Source organism: Dama dama, chromosome 30 (assembly GCF_033118175.1).
Source record: "Dama dama isolate Ldn47 chromosome 30, ASM3311817v1, whole genome shotgun sequence".
Classification (NCBI taxonomy): domain Eukaryota; kingdom Metazoa; phylum Chordata; class Mammalia; order Artiodactyla; family Cervidae; genus Dama; species Dama dama.
Window position 1 is genome coordinate 37744724 of NC_083710.1, and position 22184 is coordinate 37766907.

The 22184-nt window shown below is 44.3% G+C and overlaps 1 protein-coding gene across 1 annotated transcript in view; it reads right to left on the bottom strand.

Moving 5' to 3' along the window:
* TNFRSF19 (TNF receptor superfamily member 19) overlaps positions 1-22184 on the bottom strand; it is a 91914-nt gene that overhangs the window by 65355 nt on the left and 4375 nt on the right. The window contains exons 2-3 of the mRNA XM_061133211.1: positions 4236-4335; positions 663-773 (exon numbers count right to left, since the gene is read on the bottom strand). Of these exons, the coding sequence (XP_060989194.1) occupies positions 663-773; positions 4236-4301 (177 nt within the window). The 5' untranslated portion in view covers positions 4302-4335. The remainder of the gene's footprint in view (positions 1-662; positions 774-4235; positions 4336-22184) is intronic.

Sequence of the window (22184 nt, forward strand, 5' to 3'; positions counted from 1 at the left end):
TGTGTGTTTTCAATTATTCTATTGAAGTATAGTTGATTTACAAGGTTATGTTAATTTCTGCTGTGCCACAGACTGATTCAGTTATACATATGTATACATTCTCTTTCATGTTCCCTTTCATTATGGTTTATCACAGGATATTGAATATAGTTCCCTGTGCTACACAGTGAGACCTTATTGTTTAATGATTCTATTCTTTTAGTAAAATATGGTAAACATTTATGTATACAGAACTATGACATGTATTGAGTTATGGTTACCAGAATCGACTTCTGTCTCAGTGAGACACGTGAATCGAATGTATTGAGGAGGGAATTGTGCAACACTTGGCTAAAGGAGGAAATCATCACCAGTCATCAATTGAAAGACTTCAGCTGATAAGAATGCATTAAAAAAAAACACAGACGTGGGACTTCCCTGGTGATCCAGTGGTTGAGAATCCATCTTGCAATTCAGGGGACCCATGTTCGATCCCTGGTCAGGAAACTAAGATCCCACATGCTGCAGAGCAACTGAATCTGTGCACCACAACTACAGAGTTTTCACACTGCAGTAAAAGATCCCACATGCCACAACCAAGACCTGAGGCAGCCAAACAAATAAGCAAATAAATGTAAATAAAAAACACAGGCGTACAACCGTCCCACGCACCCCACAGTTACCTTGGACAACTCCATGCCTGGCCCACACTGCTTGCACAGAACACAGCTTCCTGACTGGTCCCTAAATTCCTGCTGTCCACAGTCTCCTGTCTCACAAATCACTCCACATGCCTGAAAAAAAAAAACATTTCACAAAACGTTATCTTAAGGTGAGGTAATTCTGTTTTTCACAAGAAGGGAACAGTATCTTCAGTATTATCGACATAACCACTGAAGATAAACATTAATTCAGAGTGAGGCCAATTTAGTTTCCACTTTAGGAAGGAAAACCACTTTCTGGAAAAGTCAGAGAAACAATTCAAGCCTGCCTATCTCTGCTTCTGAACGAGAACTCCCCTTTTCTGGAATCAATTGCCATCTTCTCCCTACACATTTGTGAACCCAAGGTAAAAACTGCTAGAAGCTGTTCTAAGTGAGAAGATGACTTAAAGAACAGTTATGCAGAGACCCAGGGTACTTCTTCAACTGGAAAAATTCTGAATTTAAAAATCATATTTTAAAATTTTTAATATAAACATATTCAGCTATAATGAATTGAAAAATAAATAAATGGAATACGTAGACTGGCCTCAAGAATTCTGCCATTATCTTTTAGACATATCCAACACCCAACTTTGATGCAGAAGTTTCCACCTTTTCAGTTGAATTACATTTACTTAGAGTCCATCATTCAAAAAATTCTGACAATATTGAGATCAGTAAAATTCCTGATAATTATGATGATGACAAAAATGGCCAAATCCTCTGTTCTTCAAAGTAAAAGTGTTACTTTCCTATTGATTGCCATTTTGCCACTTAAATGGAACCTAACAATAACCTTTTTCTAAAAATTGAAGTATTGTTGATTTTCAATGTTGTGCTAATTTCTAATGTATAGCAAAGTGACTCAATCATACATACATAATTAGACATATATATGTATGCATAAATGTTAAGTCATTTCAGGTGTGTCTGACTCTTTGCAACCCCATTAACTGTTAGCCTGCCAAGCTCCTCTGTCCATGGGATTCTCCAGGCAAGAATACTGAAGTGGGCTGCCATGCCCTCCTCCAGAGGATCTTCCCAACCTAGGGATCGAATTCACATCTCTTATGTCACTATATATGTATATAATTTATTTTTTAATATTCTTTTCCTTTATGGTATATCACAGGATATGAACATTGTTCTCTGAACTTTTTTTTTTATCCATCCTATATGTAACAGTTTGCATCTGCTAACCCTAACCTCCCATTCCATCCCTCCCCCTTGGCATCCACAAGTCTGTTCTCTACATCCTTACAATATACTTTGGTTCACATAATAGGTCTTAAATGGAAGGACTATCTACTTTGCAAAAACAAAGGTTGTAAGTTATTTTCAAGATACAGACTTTATTTCTTATTTTACCTAAAAACAGTTAAGTTTATATGGGCTCATCTTACAAAAAGTATGTATACCTGCTTCTTAATAGCCGGTGTTTCATTAAAAAGTGTTGGAATTAATAGAATCTCAGACTGGTGACAACATTCAGTTCAAACTCTCATGCCAAGCAAGGGCCCCCTCAGTAATATTCCTGATGCTAATTCTGTTGCCCTAAATGAAAACTGAGAGCGTCAGGAGGCACGGGCGGAATAGAGACTGGAATGTGTAATGCTCTTTACACGGAGGTGCATAGAACGGGCTTTAGTGATGACAGCATGGGCAGTTATTCAGTACAAACTGCCTCCACTCGAAGCAAATATCTACAGTGATGTCATCCAACCTCCTTAAATAAAATCCCAGCAATCTAGAGCAAGCAGGAGGGAGAATTCAAGGTGGGGTTCAAGATCATAATGGGGGGCTAAAGGTCTAGTAATCACCTCCAGCCTCTCTTAACCACACTTGACAATCAATCTTAGAGGAAAGTGTTAGTCGCTCAGTTGTGTCCTAATCTTTGTGACTCCATGGGCAGCCCACCAGGCTCCTCTGGCCATGGGATTCTCCAGGCAAGAATACGGGAGTGGGTTGTCATTCCCTCTTCCAGGGAAATCTTCCTGACCCAGGGATTTGAACCTGGGTCTCCCGCATTACAGGCAGATTCTTAACCTTCTGAGCCACCAGGGATTGGTTTCATTTGAGGGAGAGAGCATATTCCTTCCACCACAAAGACACTGCATTTGCTTTGAGAAAGAAATGCCACAGCCTCTCTCATGGACCATTTCTTCCAACATTTAACAACCTCAACTTAAGGAAGGGTTGTTTTCCTCACATCTACCTGCATCCCAGACTCCAGTCTGACCCCACTCCCCCTCACTCTGTCTTCCAAGAAGACCTCAGGAACTATCTTTGGTGTCACTAATCCTTTTTATATTTGTAGATCATGACTGCATCTCCAGACCAAATGTTTCAGTAATTCTTCTGAACACATTCAAAGATCTTTTGTGTGAAAGCTTTCAAAGGTTACAATTCTCTATCTGTCTTTGATGTTTTTTGGAGTCAAAATGGATATAAATAATCATATAAAACAATAGTATTTAAGAATCAACTCCAAACTCTACATGGACTGTGAAGTCATGGGCTCCAAGCTAAGACCTTGTTAGTGTCTAGGCTGTGCTGTGAGAGGCACCTGCCTGTAAGCCCATGAAGCATCATTATCTTGGGGCTACAAGTAATGCCATGACTTGATGATCTCATCAAGATTGAAATAAGTAAGTGCAATTATTGCCACTAAAGTCAAGACCCAACAATATGCAAACTAGTACAGCCGCTATGGAAAACAGTGTGGAGATTTCTTAAAAAACTGGAAATAGAACTGCCATATGACCCAGCAATCCCACTTCTGGGCATACACACTGAGGAAACCAGATCTGAAAGAGACACGTGCACCCCAATGTTCATCGCAGCACTGTTTATAAAAGCCAGGACATGGAAGCAACCTAGATGCCCATCAGCAGATGAATGGATAAGGAAGCTGTGGTACATATACACCATGGAATATTACTCAGCCATTAAAAAGAATTCATTTGAACCAGTCCTAATGAGATGGATGAAGCTGGAGCTCATTATACAGAGTGAAGTAAGCCAGAAAGATAACATTACAGCATACTGACACATGTATATGGAATTTAGAAAGGTGATAACAATAACCCTATATGCAGAACAGAAAAAGAGACACAGAAATACAGAACAGACTTTTGAACTTTGTGGGAGAATGTGAGGGTGGGATATTTCAAAAGAACAGCATGTATGCTATCTATGGTGAAACAGATCACCAGCCCAGGTGGGATGCACGAGACAAGTGCTCCGGCCTGGTGCACTGGGAAGACCCAGAGGAATCGGGTGGAGAGGGAGGTGGGAGGGGGGATCGGGATGGGGAATACATGTAAATCCATGGGTGATTCATATCAATGTATGACAAAACCCACTGGAAAAAAAAATAAATAAAAATTAAAAAAAAAAAATAGCCTCTGACTTATTAATTAAATGCAACAATGATAAAAGGAATTTGAAAGAAAATTTTGAAGATATGGGGTTAAAAATGGGAATGAGATTGGGTCCTAGTTCTATGAATTTTTTCCCCTACATTCTTATGAAAGTGAAGAGTTGACTTACCAAACAGGCTAGTAAAACTACAACCGTGAAAGATTTCTGTTGCCTGAGTAGCACCTTTGAAGCCATTGCTCTTAGTAAATGTATTTCTGGTTGAAGAGCTCTAAAAGGGAAGAAGATACAGTTAAAGTTAATATCAGTAGTGACTGTGCTTTGTATTTACTATGCAGTGCTACCATTTACTATATACACTGGTAAAACATAATGCTATTTAGTATGTTAGTAAAACAAAATATCATTTATGTTTTAAAAAGGACTTATCTTTTTCAAAGATACCAGAGATAAATACTAAACAATTCTTTAATAATTTAGGTTATGAGAACTGAAGCTTTGTCAACCTACACAGTACACAGAAAATACCTACTGGCTCTGAATTCCTAGACTACACATGCCTTTATTTTCTTTCTGTCCAAATCTCTACAGTGTCAACTTCACCCAGCAGAAAATTACATTCAAGCTCACAGAAACTTCCCATTTATATGGGTTTAGTCATATAGGATAATACCAATGATAAAATAACAACACATGCTAAGCACACAATGCCAGGTACTATTCTTAGCAGAACTCATTTCATTTTCACAACTACCCTAGAAGGTAGATGCTGTCATTATTCCCATTTTAGAGATGGGAAAACTGAGGCTCATTAAGGGCTGAGTCACTTGCCTTGGGTCACATTGGTGGTAAGAGGCAGAGCTGGATGCCAATCCTGGTGGGTGGCTCCAGTGTCCCCATGACAGACACTGTGAAATCAACCTGCTCCATTTAATAAAAACTGCATATATGTACCATAGCTTTCTTATCCATTCATATGCTGATGGGCATCTAGGTTGCTTCCATGTTCTGGCTATCATAAACAGTGCTGCGATGAACATTGGGGTGCACGTGTCTCTTTCAGATCTGGTTTCCTCACTGTGTATGCCCAGGAGTGGGATTGCTGTGTCATATGGCAGTTCTACTTCCAGTTTTTTAAGGAATCTCCACACTGTTTTCCATAGCGGCTGTACTAGTTAGCATTCCCACCAACAGTGTAAGAGGGTTCCCTTTTCTCCACACCCTCTCCAGCACTTATTCCTTGTAGACTTTTGGATAGCAGCCATTCTGACTGGCGTGTAGTGGTATCTTACTGTGTTTTTGATTTGCATTTCTCTGATAATGAGTGATGTTGAGCATCTTTTCATTAGCTGGTTTGTTAGCCATCTGGATTTCTTCTTTGGAGAAATGTCTGTTTAGTTCTTTGGCACACTTTTTTATTGGGTCATTTATTTTTCTGGAATTGAGCTGCAGGAGTTGCTTGTATATTTTTGAGATTAATCCTTTGTCTGTTTCTTCATTTGCTATTACTTTCTCCCATTCTGAAGGCTGAAAGCTATGGTACATATACACAATGGAATATTACTCAGCCATTAAGAAGAATTCATTTGAATCAGTTCTAATGAGATGGATGAAACTGGAGCCCATTATACAGAATGAAGTAAGCCAGAAAGATAAACACCAATATAGTATACTAATGCATATGTATGGAATTTTAAAAGGTGGTAACGATAACCCTATATGCAGGACAGAAAAAGAGACACAGATGTATAGAACAGACTTTTGGACTCTGTGGGAGAAGGCGAGGGTAGGATGATCTGAGAGAATAGCATTGAAACATGTATATTATCAAGTGTGAAACAGATCACCAGCCCAGCCTGGATGCATGAGACAAGTGCTCGGGGCTGGTGCACTGGGATGACCCAGAGGGATGGGATGGGGAGGGAAGTGGGAGGGGGGATTGGGATGGGGAACACATGTAAATCCATGGCTGATTCATGTCAATGTATGGCAAAAACCACTATAATACTGTAAAGTAATTAGCCTCCAACTAATGAAAAAAACAAAACAAAACAAAAATGCGTGCTTGTGTCTCAGATCTTGAGCTTCACTAAGAAGCAGGAACAACTAACATCTGGCATTTGTTAACTCTTCTCCAAACCAGTACGGTGCAAATTATCTACTAGCAGAAAAATGAGCATTTATTTAAAAAAAAACCACCTAAAATTCATTTACAAGTGATGAATTGGAGGTACTACCCTGACACTTCAAGAAGAACAAACAAACTAAGCCTCTTTCTCTTTCCCAGGAATGATGTAAAATGTAGAGACAAGTGTGTTTTGTTTTCTTTTTACAGACTCATGCAATGTCAAGAGAAGAGATTTATTTGAACATTTTTAAAAAGTAAAGACTCATCTGTTCGCTCCACCAATCAGGCAGAGGAACACTGGTTCAGTTTCTAAGAAGACCTAGAGCAGATAGCCTGACTACCTGGAAAGAAACCAGAGCAAAAATCAAACAGCTCAAGAAAAACAGCAACAGTAACAACAAGAAAGCGGGCTGAGCTGAGAAGGCTGCTGTCCCAGCTGCGGACCAAACAGCCAGCCGGGGGCACCCCACCCCCGCCAGGAGACTGTCCAGGTGGTCATCCCAGCTGCCAGCGCAGTCCAAACATCAGGGCAACAAGAAGTCATCTTTAAACTTGGTTGAGTGAATAACCCATTTTGAGTGAATTCAAACAGCTCTTTTTTTTTTTCTTTTCCAGCTTCTTGATCATAGCTTTCCCCCGCCCCCCTTGCATATCTCAAAATCATCCAGCAATTACCCAACCATGCAACCTGCTGCTGTGTAGACACAGGATATGGGTCAGAAGATAACATCACATTCCCTGAATGGTGTGCTTCAGGCTGTCTCTTTCCCAGCAGGGCCCTAAATTTTTTTTAAGGTAAAAAGCACAGAGCCAAAAAAAGAAAAAAAAAGCACAAAACCTATGTGGAATTGAATTAACACAGAAAAGAGGTTATAAATATCAAAGTATATACATAGAACATGAAGAATAAAGAGATTGCTAGAGTCTGTGCATCATTGTTGTTATTGTCTGGCTCTTTGCAACCCTGTGGACGGAAGCACGCCAAGCTTCCCTGTCCTTGACTATCTCCCGGAGTTTGCTCAAACTCATGTCCATTGAGTCAGTGATGCCATCCAACCATCTCATCCTCTGTCATCCCCTTCTTCTAGAGTCTGTGAATAATCAGTCTATAGTTGAGCATCTAGTTAGGGCAGATAACTTTACTGGGACATGGTGCTAATTTACTGTGGAAGGCAGACAAAACATGCAGCATCTTCTTGTAAAGATGACTGATGACACACACCTCAAGCTAGAAGTCAAGGCAATATGATTCTGACTTCACAAGACACACCCATTTTATGTACGAAAATAAATATGCCAAAATAATATCAATGGTTTAGGTTTATACTGTGGCAATCTGGGGGGATTATTTACCCTCTTTATCCTGAACATTCTTTGTAGTATAAATATTTCATTAATAATGAAACAAATACATGTATCGTGCTTTGGGGGACAAAAATGTAAGTAACATGGTCCTTCTTAAAAGTTTATAAATTAAAAAAGGTGATGAGATAAAAACCATACATATACTACCCAAAAAGGAGAACACTGGACAAAGTACTATGATTTTTGCATCACAAAAATTTTTTAGATGATAGGGTAGACAAAAATTAATGAAACTAGACTCAGCGTGCTGATTTGTATTGGGTTAGCCAAAAAGTTCGGGCTTCCCGTGTGGCTCAGCGGGTAAAGAATTTGCTTGCAATGTGGGAGACCTGGGTTCAATCTCTGGATTGGAAAGATCCCCTGGTGAAGGGAAAGGCTACCCACTCCAGTATTCTGGCCTGGAGAATTCCATGGCCTATACAGTCCATGGGGTCACATAGAGTCAGACATGACTGAGCAACTTTCACTTTCACTTTTTTCTTTCGGCCAAAGAGTTCATTTAGGTTTTCCTGTAAGGTGTTATGGGAACTTTCTGGCCAGCCCAAAATATTATCTTCCCAACATACACGCTAAACTGGGTAGTTTAAATGGGAAATACAAAAGGAGCACTGCTACGCCTACACTTCCAGGGGCACAGTGGATTGAAGCCTGCAAATTATCTTCTAAACTCCTCGGCCAGACACCTATGCCCTTTTCATCTGCCCTCTGGCCTAGAGGTCTCATCACTGGTCCCTGCCCTCACTGCCCACCCAGCTCAGCCACACCCTGACACCCGCTCTTCTGCTGGACGCCTGTGATCTTGCTCCTCTGGGTCTGGAGAGCCTTTCTCCTTCTGAGTCCCTCCAAGAGCCAGCTCAGCGACCACTCTGCTGAATGCTGTCCACAGCGGCTCCCGGTGGCCCCACAGCCCTTCCACGCTCACGGACATGGTCCTTCACAGCAGGGGCCACACCTGGGACTTCGTTCCTAGCATCAGGCACACCAGGGTGCTCAGCGAACGTGTGCAGAATTAAATGGATGAAGCAGCATAAAACAATGAAAAACACTTCCTGGAAAACACCTGAGATTTGGTTGCGGATAACAGATCTAGTTCTTCTGTGGTGCACACGGTAAACATTTTCTGTTTCAGACAAATATACGTATATGAAATCTTACTACCTGCTCAAGGCATTCAGTACATTAGATTGCACGCTCAGTCACTTCATATGTGTCCGACTCTTTGTGACACCATGGACTGTGGCCCACCAGGCTCCTCTGTCCATGGGATTCTCCTGGCAGGAATACTGGAGAGGGTTGCCATGCCCTCCTCCAGGGGATCTTCCTGACCCAGGGACTGAACCCGAGTCCCCTACATCTCCTGCACTGCAGGCAGATTCTTTACCCGCTGAGCCATCAGAGAAGCCCACCTTAGATCAGGAGACAGGATTAAATGACACAGTGACATATTTTTAAATATCTTAATTCACTTAAAAAATGCAAGCGGTCATTCACAGATTTCTTAAACTGGGAACTGGGGGTTGAAATGTGCCATGAACTATGTCACTTCTCTTTGCTGTGGCTTCTCTTTTAACCTGACTTTTTACACCAAGAGGCTGAGAAGTAGTTTAGGCTTGGGCGGACTATCTAGGGAGTGGCTATGGTGATATAAAGGCCAAGTTCAAACAGTCTTCTGCAGGTAAACCCAGATATCCCCATTTGAATGCAGAGTTCCAAAGAATAGCAAGGAGAGATAGGAAAGCCTTCCTCAGAGATCAATGCCAACAAATAGAGGAAAACAATAGAATGGGAAAGACTAGAGATCTCTTCAAGAAAATTAGAGATACCAAGGGAACATTTGATGCAAAGGTGGGCACAATAAAGGACAGAAATGGCATGGACTTAACATAAGCACAAGATATTAAGAAGAGATGGCAAGACTACACAGAAGAACCATACAAAAAGATTTTCATGACCCAGATAATCACGATGGTGTGACCACTCAGCTAGAGTCAGACATCCTGGAACGTGAAGTAGGCCTTAGGAAGCATCACTATGGACAAAGCTAGTGAAGGTGATGGAATTCCAGCTGAGCTATTTCAAATCCTAAAAGATGATGCTGTGAAAGTGCTGCACTCAATATGCCAGCAAATTTGGAAAACAGCAGTGGCCACAGGACTGGAAAAGGTCTGTTTTCAGTCCAATCCCAAGGAAAGGCAATGCCAAAGAATGTTCAAACTACCACACAATTGCTCTCATCTCACATGCTAGCAAAGTAATGCTCAAAATCCTCCAAGCCAGGCTTCAGCAATACGTGAACTGTGAACTTCCAGATGTTCAAGCTGGATTTAGAAAAGGCAGAGGAACTAGAGATCAAATTGCCAACATCCGCTGGATCATCGAAAAAGCTAGAGAGTTCCAGAAAAACATCTACTTCTGCTTTATTGACTATGGCAAAGCCTCTGACTGTGTGGACCACAACAAACTGTGGGAAATTCTTAAAGAGATGGGAATACCAGACCACCTGACCTGCCTCCTAAGAAATCTGTATGCAGGTCAAGAAGCAACAGTTAGAACTGGACATGGAACAGACTGGTTCCAAATTGGGCAAGGAGTACGTCAAGGCTGTATATTTTCACCCTGCTTGTTTAACTTATAATGCAGAGTACATCATGAGAAATGCTGTGCTGGATGAAGTATAAGCTGGAATCAAAATTGCCAGAAGAAATATCAATAACCTCAGATATGCAGATGACACCACCCTAATGGCAGAAAGCAAAGAACTAAACAGCCTCTTGAAAGTGAAAGAGGAGAGAGAAAAAGTTGGCTTAAAACTCAACATTCAGAAAACTAAGATCATGGCATCTGGTCCCATCACTTCATGGCAAATAGATGGGGAAACAATGGAAATAGTGAGAGATTTTATTTTTTTTGGAGGGGGAGGCTCCAAAATCACTGCAGATGGTGATTGCAGCCATGAAATTAAAAGTCACTTGTTCCTTGAAAGAAAGCTATGACCAACCTAGACAGCATACTAAAAAGCAGAGACATTACTTTGCCAACAAAGGTCCATCTAGTCAAAGCTATGGCTTTTCCAGTAGTCATGTATGGATGTGAGAGTTGGACTCTAAAGAAAGCTGAGTGCCATAGAAGTGATGCTTTTGAACTGTGGTGTTAGAGAAGACTCTTGAGAATCTCTTGAACTACAAGGAGATCCAACCAGTCCATCCTAAAGGAAATCAGTCCTAAATGTTGATTGGAAGGACTGATGCTGAAGCTAAAACTCCAATACTTTGGCCAACTGATACAAAGAACTGACTCATTGGAAAAGACCCTGATGCTGGGAAAGATCGATGGCAGGAGGAGAAGGGCACAACAGAGGATGAGATGGTTGGATGGCATCACCGACTTGATGGACATGAGTTTGGGTAAGCGCTGGGAGTTGGTAATGGACAGGGAAGCCTGACGTGCTGCAGTCCATGGGGTTGTGAAGAGTCAGACATGACTGAGTGACTGAACTGAACTGAGGAAAACCCACCATAATTGAAAACAGCCTGTGGGTAATTGGGAATGGTCAGGAAAAAATGCAGCCAGGATCCCTGGGTTCTCAGAAAAGTCACTCTGAGATCACACATCTGTAGAGACAAAAACAGGCCCTTTCTGTGAGGTGTGGGAGGGTTTGCTGAGATAATGCAGGGAAGCGGCACAGCTGACGGCCTGGAACAGAGTAAAGGCTTAAAGGATGATGGCTGCTGAGGTTGCCATGGTATTTGTTGCCCTTGGGAGCATCACTAACTAACTGTGGACCTGACCCGAGTCTCCTCTTCTCTGAACTGGGTGCAGTGACAGGACTGCCTCCAGAATGGCCGTGAGCAATAAGTGAGCCTGACAGCTCTGAGACGTGACTGTTCCTGGCACATAATAAGTGTTCAATACAGGTCAGCAATGGGTGCTGACATTATTGCGCCTCCCAGTTGGATCAGTGGTAAAGAACCTGCCTGCCAACACCAGAGATGCAGGAGACCTGGGTTCGATCCCTAGCTCGGGAAGATCCCCTGGAGGAGAGCATGGCAACCCACTCAGTATTCTTGCCTGGAGAATCCCCAAGGACAGAGGAGCCTGATAAGCTATAGTCTATGGGGTCACAAAGAGTTAGACAGGACCAAAGCTACTTGCATAAATTTACCCTGCCTTTGTTAATGATATTACCCTTGAGGAGCAAATGGTCCAGGGTATTGACAGTCCCTGAAGGCTGCAACCTGCTGGAAAAATGTGGGACACCGAGATGGTCACGATTGACCAAGCAGCATTTCAGACCTCTGGACCTGAGGCTGCAGAGGATGTCTGAAGACTGAGAACAGGGCCAGTGAACTAGGCATTCATAGCATTGAGGACCTTGTCCATGCTCTAGAAAAAGGACAGCTTCTTTCCTTACTACCTACCCTCTACATGAGGTGTTTATCCCCATACAAGGGAGGACACTGAGGCCCAAAGGACACATGGGCTAGAAATGGTGGAAACCAAAGAAAACTCACTTCTGGTGACCCCAAGGCAGGGCTCTGGGCGCTCTTCCAGGCTGACTGAGGGTTGTATCCGCCCCAGTGAGTATCGAAGACCCTTTCACTTAGCTCCACAGGACTCCACCAAACTGGTCCATACTGCAAAGCTGTACAACCACCTAAATAACGTGTTCAACAGTGCAGCCCTTCATCCCAGCAGTCTGATGGAACAGCTATCAGAGCCTGCAAGGAGGAGGAGCCACCTGAGGGAGGGCACGGTAAAGGGGCGCTTGGCCCGAGCTCCTGGCGGAGCAGAACAGCTGAACCTCTTCAGGCTGCCCGACCAAGAACTATTCAGAAATAAACCATTCAGCCGGTGGAGTGTTCTAAGCGTGACCTTGAATTTCCTGGAATAAAATGAAATCGCTTATGAAATGTGTTGGCATCCATAAAAAAAAGAAGGAAAATTTAATGGAATAACAAGCATGTAAGTAATAATGTTTAAAATAAAAATAAGGCAATAAAAAGGTATTTACTGAAATTGCTTTTAACTTCTGGGTCTGGCCCAGGTAAAGAAATGCTTTTTATAGATGCCAGCATTCTGTTTATCTGGGGAAGGACCTGACAAGCACAGAATATACACATTATGAGATTATGGACAATGGGTCCGGGCTTCCCTGGTAGCTCAGAGGTGAAGAATCTGCCTGCCAATGCAGGAGGCGTGGGATCGATCCCTGGGCCAGGAAGATCCCCTGGAGAAGGAAATGGCAATCCACTCCAATATTCTTGCCTGGGAAATCCCATGGACAGAGGAGCCGGGCAGGCTGCAGTCCTGGGGTTGCAAAGAGTCAGACGCAACTTACCAACTAAACAACAATGGGCCCACGGGGACTTTCACATTTTGCCTCAGTGTCCAGATGACACATCAACTAACAATCTAGTGCCTGTTTTTCCAAAATATGTGCAGAGAAACCAGCCGTGGCAATCAGAAGGCCAAAGATGCCTGGGGTACAGGAATCCAGGCATGTGAGATTGCCGTCTTGCCATCTCTCTTCAACAACAGCAAGCAGGTGTCAGGAGAACCAGGCAAGCAGAAACGAAGAGCCCAGAGCACAGAGCTGGCAAACACTTCTCAGCAGCAGAGAAAGTGACTGCTTATCAGATCAAGCTGCTCAGCCTGCTCATTTGAATGAATGGTAACTAACAGGGAGGCCACCTAACTGCCAGCCCCCCGTGAAGGTAAATCCAACAGGTGTGGAAATGAAAGGCACCCCCCTTCCCTTGCTGATCCAGATCCCGAAGCCCTGGGCTGGTGCATGTGTCACCGGGCAGAGCTCAGGGTTTCCGGGAATGGCTGGGAGTGGCAGCCCCAGGCTTCCCCCGTCCAAACGGGGCAAACCCACTGGATCCGAACCACGGGGCTGCTCCAACCTGCAGGTCCCTCCAGCCGCCCCCTGCTTCTGCCCCCGGGCTCTCCTGCACACGGGGCCTCACCTACCATGTCTTCCACCGATCTGCCACACTGGGTCTCCCTAAACCTAGCATGGGCGCCCTCCCTGGGGCTTTTGCAGCACCCTGGGTGTCCTGCCAACCTACAGGGTGACCGTCCGGTTCCTTCTCTCTCTCTGTTGCCCTTGAATTGCATCTTGTCAGGACGCATCACTTCCTTCTGTCACTATAGCACTTAACTTTAAAGATCAGTTTTCATATTAAAAAATGAAGACTTTTCCTGAAAACTGAAAGCCTGGCATCCACAAGTCCCACTTCAAGGCGACCCAAGCTCCAGCTGAGCAGCTGCGATCCCATCCACGGAGGAATTCAGGCACTGGGGGCTACGGTCTCCACCTCTCCACCTCCACAACCTTCCTGCATCACCAGCTGAGCAGTCAGAGTTCATCACCAGTTGGGGTTGGAGTATTTGGTGATAAGAACCATGATTTTGCTCTAGAACTGTAACACATCCAAAATACGTGCGCAATACCTGTTTAAGCAATGAAGAAATTCATTAACTAGAAACAGTAAAATGTTAGGGTTGTTGTAAGGAGTAAAATAATATACGGGGAAATGTGTGCGACCAACCACACCTTGAGCTTGAAACATAATTGATGGTGGGAGAGCATGGTTCAGGTGAGGAGGGTGTTTCTGAGTATAGAGCTATAATAATAACAAACGTCCCCAAGGAGGAAGAGCTCGTGTGGACCTTTCCAATTTTAACAATTCAGTAACATCTTCAAAAATGGTCCTTATTTTTGATCTTATAAATGACCAAAATATATGACTCTTAGAATAGTTCTAATAATCTAAATAATTTTTTCTGAGAAAAAGTTGCTTAATTTTCTTTTTACCCCTCACATTTCAAAGCCATTTGATTTATTATCTGACATGCAGAGCATGCAACAGGAAAACGTTTTCATCTAGTAAAACTATATATACACTAGGTCATGAAGCCACAACCAACTCATACATTTTTCCAATATGTAATAAGCTGAGATATTTTTTTAAGAAATTACCATTAAACTGGCAGGCTTACAATTTATAAAATCAGCACTGAAATGACGCCAACACTACACGTATGGCCTCTTATATTTTAATGGTGGAACAATCATAAATGGCTAAGAATAATGTCAGTTACATATGCGAAGAGAATAAAAAATTAATTAGAAATTTAGGGTGCTGCTATTTCCACTCACGGCAGCAACCTCTAGCTGCTGGCTATTCTGTATCTTTGCCTTCAATTTCACTCTATCCTGAAAATTGTTCTTCTTATACAGTAGAATTTGCAGCCCCTTTTGTGGCCTAGAAAGCTCAGGAAAGTATGCAGTAATAAAAATATACATATTGTTGTTGGCTGGGAAGTGGGAATGATTTCCCTTTTCAAGTCAAGAAATATTTTCTACTAAAAACTCTACAAGCTTTAAAATGTTCTGTTGCCAAATACAATACCTTCAATTCCTTCAAAGTTCAAAACCATTAGGGGCCACTCACTGTCAGGCTCCTACAATTGTTTTTAACAGAACTTAAACTAGGATAGGTTTTTTGAAAATAATTCTTTTTATTTCTCTGAGTTGTAAATGCTATCATTTTTGCCTTAGGAAGACACAGTGTTCTCAAAATGTTCAATCAACAAGCATACTGTAACTGGGTACTCTTCCCCAACTTTACTAATGTTTTCCAATCCTCAAAGACAAATAAGACAATTGTAGCATCAGGGTCTAAGGGGACCCCAAACATCCATACAGTCTATTCTAAGAGAATTGTGCATAACAATGTCTACACCACAGCTGTTTAAATTTTTACTTTAGAAGTCTGGACAGATTCCAAAAACCCCTCTCTGTAACATGTGCAGAGTTCTCCATTATAAGTGGCCTCCATTCTTTTAGAACTTCCTCATTTTAGAACCATCCGAGCAGACAGAGGGGAAGAGTTGGCTGAATAACATTTAATCTTCAGGTAGACAAGCTCCTCTGGTATAAAATTGCTGAGGTTGGCTGTACTCCTTTTAAAAACCCAGCTCTTAAAACTTCAATTTAAAAGGCACATATTCTGTGATGTGTGGACTACATGATAACCCAATACTGTTTAAACATCTTACTTCTAAATGTAAACAGTTGAGACAGATAAAATACGATGAATGAACTCACTGCTCAGCCAGTAAATCATGAAAGGAAATTGTGTTCGTACTGCTTGACTGTTCTTTTTCTTCAGCCAGAAGGTCATTTTAGAAAGGTTATGAACATTTAAGAATCAGCTGCCATGAGACAAACACCTCTCACTGTTAAGCTGTTCCTGCTCTCTTATCACATGAGCAGCTGTCTCTTTATTCAGGGCATACATTTATTCAACCTGTTGTCAACAGACAGAGCATGCTGGCCTTTTCCAGATCTTTAAATGCTTAACTTTAAATTACTGATTTATCAGATTTAAGAGAACTTGGCTATTTTCCTTAAAGATCCTTCAGTCTTTTGTTTCTGCTGTGTTAATTTCTGAATGGCTGAACTGGTTGCAGAGGACTGGGTTAAGGTTGGGTTTGGATGTTTAAATAGGTGAAAAAGGAGAACCAAAGTCTCTTCAGGAGTGTTAGCAGAACTCCACACTCAGATGTCAAATGTCCCCAAATACCCTGGATTCACATATCAGAGCTACAACTAGTAAATTAAATTAACATACTTAGCACAGCATGTAATTATTACATGTATGTACAAATACATTCTATGTAAGTTAAACTTCATGATCATCTGAGGTTAAAAACAAATTTTCTGTTCTTTTAAAAAGCCTCTTAAATGTTAGCAATGTTCTTTATTCAAGTCATCTGGGTAGGAAAGGCACTTTACATTACAATTTCAAGTGCATAAAAAGTCTTCCTATGTGTTTACCTTCAAATTCAAAATTCAGTCTGGACTCAGAGCCTAAAGGCACTCCCATCAAAGAAACAAATAAACTCCATGAATGTCCCAGAAAATGCTAACACAACATCCTAGAGTCAGCACTTAGTATGGAAAAAATTCCAAAGTACATAAAGACACCTGGCCTCCATAACAAAGTAGACTTCATGAGACACTTCCAAGGGTTACAAAGAAACAAACATAGAGCTATGATAAAGCACCATGTATTCATGCCAAGGGAGTATTTTCAAAATGAAACTGCATTTCTATGTTTTGTATTATTGCCAGAACTTGATAAATATTATGTGAAGAAAAACTCTTTTCAAGTACTGACATCTCTGTGAATGATAACTGTCAAAAACTGTCTTCCAGGGTAGGACTCTATTCTCACCCCCTCTAGTTATACATCTTTAAATTAGATGATAAAGTGCTTGAAATAAGGCGTGTTTTTAAACTACATGAAAGCATAGCAAAGACGCCTAAGGTGAAGCTGTACAACAGAAAACATAGGGAGTAAATCCTGAACTAATGCAAAATTATCTTCCCCTTTGCATATAAGTATCTGATAATGAAATAACAACACATCAAAATAAATTCTTCTGTTTGCCTAAGTCATGTTTAACAGTAACTGTTTCCTGTTTGTATAAAGAAATCGTCTTCTATTGTAAACAGTAAAGGAAAACTGTCACTGGAGCAAAAACCACCCATTCATAGTTTGAGTTAAACTATTTCAATTAAAGAAATACTGAACAATGCCTAATGGTCTTGATTGTCTGCAAACTGAGTCCTTTTTTTCAATGGAAAAAAAAAAAAAAAACAACAACTGAAATGGATTTCCTACAACGGTAACTGTAGGTGTGACGCATAGCTCGCTACCGACGAAACATCGCTGCAGCTGGGTGCTTGCAAACTTCCTCCTCAAGAGGGAATGCGCTACATCTCAATGCCATCGAACGGCAGGAGATCCCTGACCGAGGCTGCGAGAGCGGCCCTGTGCATCACCGTGCCGGGACCTCCTCCCTCCCCAGCTCGGAAACGGCCGGCCGGCCGGCCTGCAGACCGCTTCCCGCCTGGAGGGCTGCAGCGCCCGGTCCAGGCCCGGCGAGCACACACGCCTTCTCCGGCGCGCAGCATTCTGTTGACCAGATCCCTGCACCTAGGGTCAGCGCGCTCTGTCCGGTCGCCCACGCGGGCCGGAGGGCGTTCCCCCAGCTCGGGCATCTCCGTGCCCACCGCCGTCAGCCCTCCCAGGGGTCGCCTCCGCCAACCCTGTCCTCCCGTCCCCTGCCCTGAGCGCGGGCAGCCCAGGTTGGCGCCCCTGCCTCCACCCGCGCCCGCCTCCTCTCAGCGTGCGTTTCGCGCGGATCTGACGGGGCGAGGGCTGGGACCGCCGCGTGGCGTGGCCGGGTGGGCTGCGGGCACCTACCTTCTCCGGTGACTTGAGGCTGCCCCGCAGGTCCCGACGGCGATCGGAGGCTCAGGGGCGCGCGGCACGCGGCGCGGAGCTGGGCCGGGGTCCGCTCCTCACGCGCGCGCCCTGCACTTCCTCGCGCTGCGGCCCCGCGCTCCCCGGTAGCCCGGCAACCGCCACCGCCTCCCGGCCCCGCCCACCAGGGGCCCCACCCACCAGGATTCCCGCCCACGTCCCCTCCGGCCCTCAGGCTCCCGGCGGCGCCACCGCTTGCCCTGCCCACGCCTGAGCCCCGCCCACCCATGGCCCGCCTACCTCGAAGCCCCGCCCACTCTCGACCCCTCCCAAAGCAGAGCCACCGCACACCTTCGGCTCCGGGGCTGTCCCCACCGGCCTCGAGCACCTTAGGCCTTAGCTGAGCCGCCCGTGGCCCCCGGGGCTGCGGGAGCTGTTGACTGCATCCCGCAGGCGGGCCTAGGCAGGGTGGAGGGTGCTCATCCGGATCGCCTAGAGCGGGGCTGTGTCACTGCCTGCGGCTAGAGTGGCACCCTCGCGTCCACCTGGACCTGCTTCCAGGCTTCGTGCCTCTGCGCTGCCCGTCACCTTCTACCCTGCGCCCGCCTCCGCACCAAGAAAGGCGCGGGAAGCCACGTGACACGAGTGCAGTGGGACCAGATCACCACGACCTGGCCCACCGGGCTCCTCCCCACTCACAGAGGCTTTTCCCAGCGGGTCCACGGGACGCTGGCTTCCAGAGGGCCCAGTGCACCCACAGGCCCAGCGTGGTCTGGTCCAAGCCCCCGGGGATCCAGGCCTCCACATGCACCTCGTGAACGGATGGTGTCCAAACTTCACTTGGCACACTTAAGAAGCGGAGCTAACGGTGCCCACTCCGCACCTTTGGTGGAAGGAGTAAAAATATCCTTCCAAGTACAGAAAAAGTTAGTTTTTCTGAATAGAATGGTATAGAAATGTAAGCAATTATCATCATCTGGCCAGTGAGTAAGTGGACAAACTTCTCTCCAGCCCAAGATGCTGAGGCGTTGAGTTGGTGCAGAGGAGTGCCCTGCTCCCTGTGTTGGCTTTGATTTCCTGGCAAAACTTCACTTCCTTTGGATGGAACCAAATCCTATGTTTCCCTTCTGTACTCCAAGACCCATAGCAGCCTTCAATAAGTGTTTGTAGATTGAATACGTTCCTACAGTTATTTACCATACACAAGACCCCACACTGAGAATGCCCAGTTCAGTACTAGGTAGTTGTGAAAAATACTTTAAAAATATCCTTCCAAGTGTCAGCCTCAAGGTTGTCATGGCCGGAATAGAAACTGCAATAATAACTTACTTTTAATCATTTACAAATTATATACCTTATCCTATTTGAGGACTTTCCAGGTGGCGCTATTGGTAAAGAACCTGACTGCCAATGCAGGAGATGCAGTGATGCCAGTTCGATCCCTGGGTCAGGAAAATTCTCTGGAAAAGGGAATGACAATCCACTCCAGTATTCTTGCCTAGAGAATCCCATGGATGGAGAATTTTCCCAGGCTACAGTCCATGGGGTCACAAAGAGCTGGACATGACTGAAGCGGCTTAGCATGCACGTACACATTATACCTGAAACTCAAGGCAAGCCTGCATTTCCCAAACCTACCTGTCAGCTGTGATCTGGGACCACAACACTCCCTGAACTTCACCCACAAGCTCTCTCTTCGATGGAAGTCACCTGTTTGTTTAACTGGACTCCACCTCCCCGAGGGTACCTCTTATTTTCTTAGTAGCCCAGAGCCTAGCACACAGGGGATCCTCCGTCTACCATCCTTAAGCTGACTTATTGCTGCTTCTCTGTAAGGTCTCACACATTCACCCTTTTCCCTCTTTCTCTCTTTACCATCACCTCAACCTATAGTGCAGGCCCTCCGCACCTTTCGCCTGAACGCCCTGCCTTTTCAAACCTCCCTCCCCACTACCCTGTCCAGCCCATCTGTCTTCCTCCTGCCTTACATCGTGGTCACTGACCAGTGAAAAGATTTCCAAGGATTCTTCACTATGAAGAATGGCTTCTCCATCCCTTAAATTAGCAGTCAGGGATTTCCATGTTTGGGCTCCACCCACATCTTCAGCCTTATCTTTCCTCCCTCTGCACCGACCACTTCACATTCTGGCCAAACTGGTCTGCATGCCTTGCCTCCAGTGTGCCCTGAACTTGCCCTCCCTCTGCTCCCCAAGCCTTCTCTTCACGCTCACCTCTTTCCCTCACCTGACTCCTTCGCACTCCAGAAGCCACAGCTCTCACGAGTCTCCCTAAGGTCTGAGGCCTTCTTAAGACAAGAACAGCACTTGCCACATTCTCCCTCAGTAGAGGGAGAATGCCCTGTTCCTGTGACTTAGCTTTCTTCCTCAAGGAGTTAAAAGGAGTTCTGCTTTCAAGAAGTGGCATATTTTGCTCAAACGTGCACCTTTGACAGTATCGAACATTCACATGAATGTTCAGTGTTTTCTGAGAGGAATATAATCTGCCAGCCCAGGAACTCCTTTGTTTTCTTCTGGCCTCCCTTTCTGCTCGAGACAGTAGCACATTACTTCGTTCAGTCGTTTTGCACCATCTCATGTGTGTGTGGCTGGGTTTCCCCTGAGCCCAACAACTCTCCATGGACGGGTCTGATGCACACACACGGCCGCTGGCATCGCACATTCTGGCCTTGGATGCTAAGTTGCCGCTCACTAGCTGTATGCCCTTGAAAAAGTTACTTGACCCTCCTAAACTTCTGCTTCAACTGTGAAAGGCGTGGTTCCATTGGTCGTTGTTCAGGAAGATAAGGGATGCAAAGAGCTCGGCCCAGTGCCTGGCACACAGTCAGTGCTTAATAAACGGCAGCCTTTTGTCAGGCACACAATGCCAAGCATTGGAGATATGTGATAACCCAAATGGCGCTTGACAGTGAGGAGTACTGAACGGCTGCACTGTGGCTATTGAGTGCATTTTACTCTTTTTGTTTTAACTTTTTGGCATGTGGGGTCTTAGTTCCTCGACCAGGGATGGAACCCACACCCCCTCAGTGGAAGTGTGGAATCTTAACCACTGGACTGCCAGGGAAGTCCCACATGCATGTGTTCTCAGTCGCTCAATCCGACTCTTTGGGACCCTGTGGACAGTAGCCCGCCAGGATCCTCTCTCTTCACGGGAGTCTCCAGGCAAGAATACTGGAGTGGGTAGCCAATCCTTTCTCCAGGGAATCTTCCCAATCCGGGGAATGAAACTGTGTCTCAGCACTGGCAGAAGGATTCTTTACCGCTGAGCCATCTGGGAAGCCCAGGGAAGTCCCACACTGATTGTTATTAATGAATTGAAATTTTACTGACAAAGCCAAATTCTCTTTTTTGGGGGGGGTGGGGGCGGGCTACTGGGGATTGAGGGATCTTAGTTCCCTGGGGCCAAGGATCAAACTCTGGTTCCTGGCAGTGAAAGTCCAGAGTCTTAACCACTAGACCACCAAGCAATTCCCCAAAAGAGCCAAATTCTTAGGAGGATTTTGGTAGAGGTGTAGTTTTAAAGATTATGTTAGGAGTTGGCTTTCTGAAGCTACTTTTAGCAATAGCTAGGCTGATTTGAAGTGCATTTGTTTAGAATATGTTCCTAAAAAAGTTGAACCAATGAAGTTAACAAACCTCTTGGGAAAATAGTTTCTGTGATAAGCTAGCTCACTGGAATAAAAGTTAATGGAAAACTGCTTGACTTTCAAGTAATTTCCAGCATAAAACACTATTTCATGGGGGAAAGGAACAGAATGCAAGTCACATAAGAATCGTGAATTCTGTCTGTTCCTTCACAGTGCCTGGCACATAGTAGGTACTCATTAAAAATTTGTTGAATGAATGAATAAATAGGGGTAAAAATCTCAAAGAGTTATAAAGTTTGCCAAATATAGTTAGGAAAATAGTGGGGAATATAACCAAGACCCAGATATTTAAATAATTCCCAGCACCCATTACTGACCATCGATGTCAGACCATCTGTGTAGGGCAGGGGCCTGACAGGGAGCAACTTGTCCAAGGCCACACACCAAGTTAATAACAAAGCAGGATCCAAAATCCAGGCTTCCTGAATCCTAATATAATCATCACCATACCAAGAATGCATAAATTAATACATGTAGCTTAGGGCTTCCCTGGTGGCTCAGATGGTAAAGAATCTGCCTGCAATGCAGGAGAGCCAGGTTTGATTCCTGGGTAGGGAAGATCCTCTGGAGAAGGGAATGACAACCCACTCCAGTGTTCTTGCCTGGGAAATCCCATGGACAGAGGAGCCTGGTGGGCTATAGTCCATAGGGTCGCAAAGAGTTGGACATGATTGAGCGAC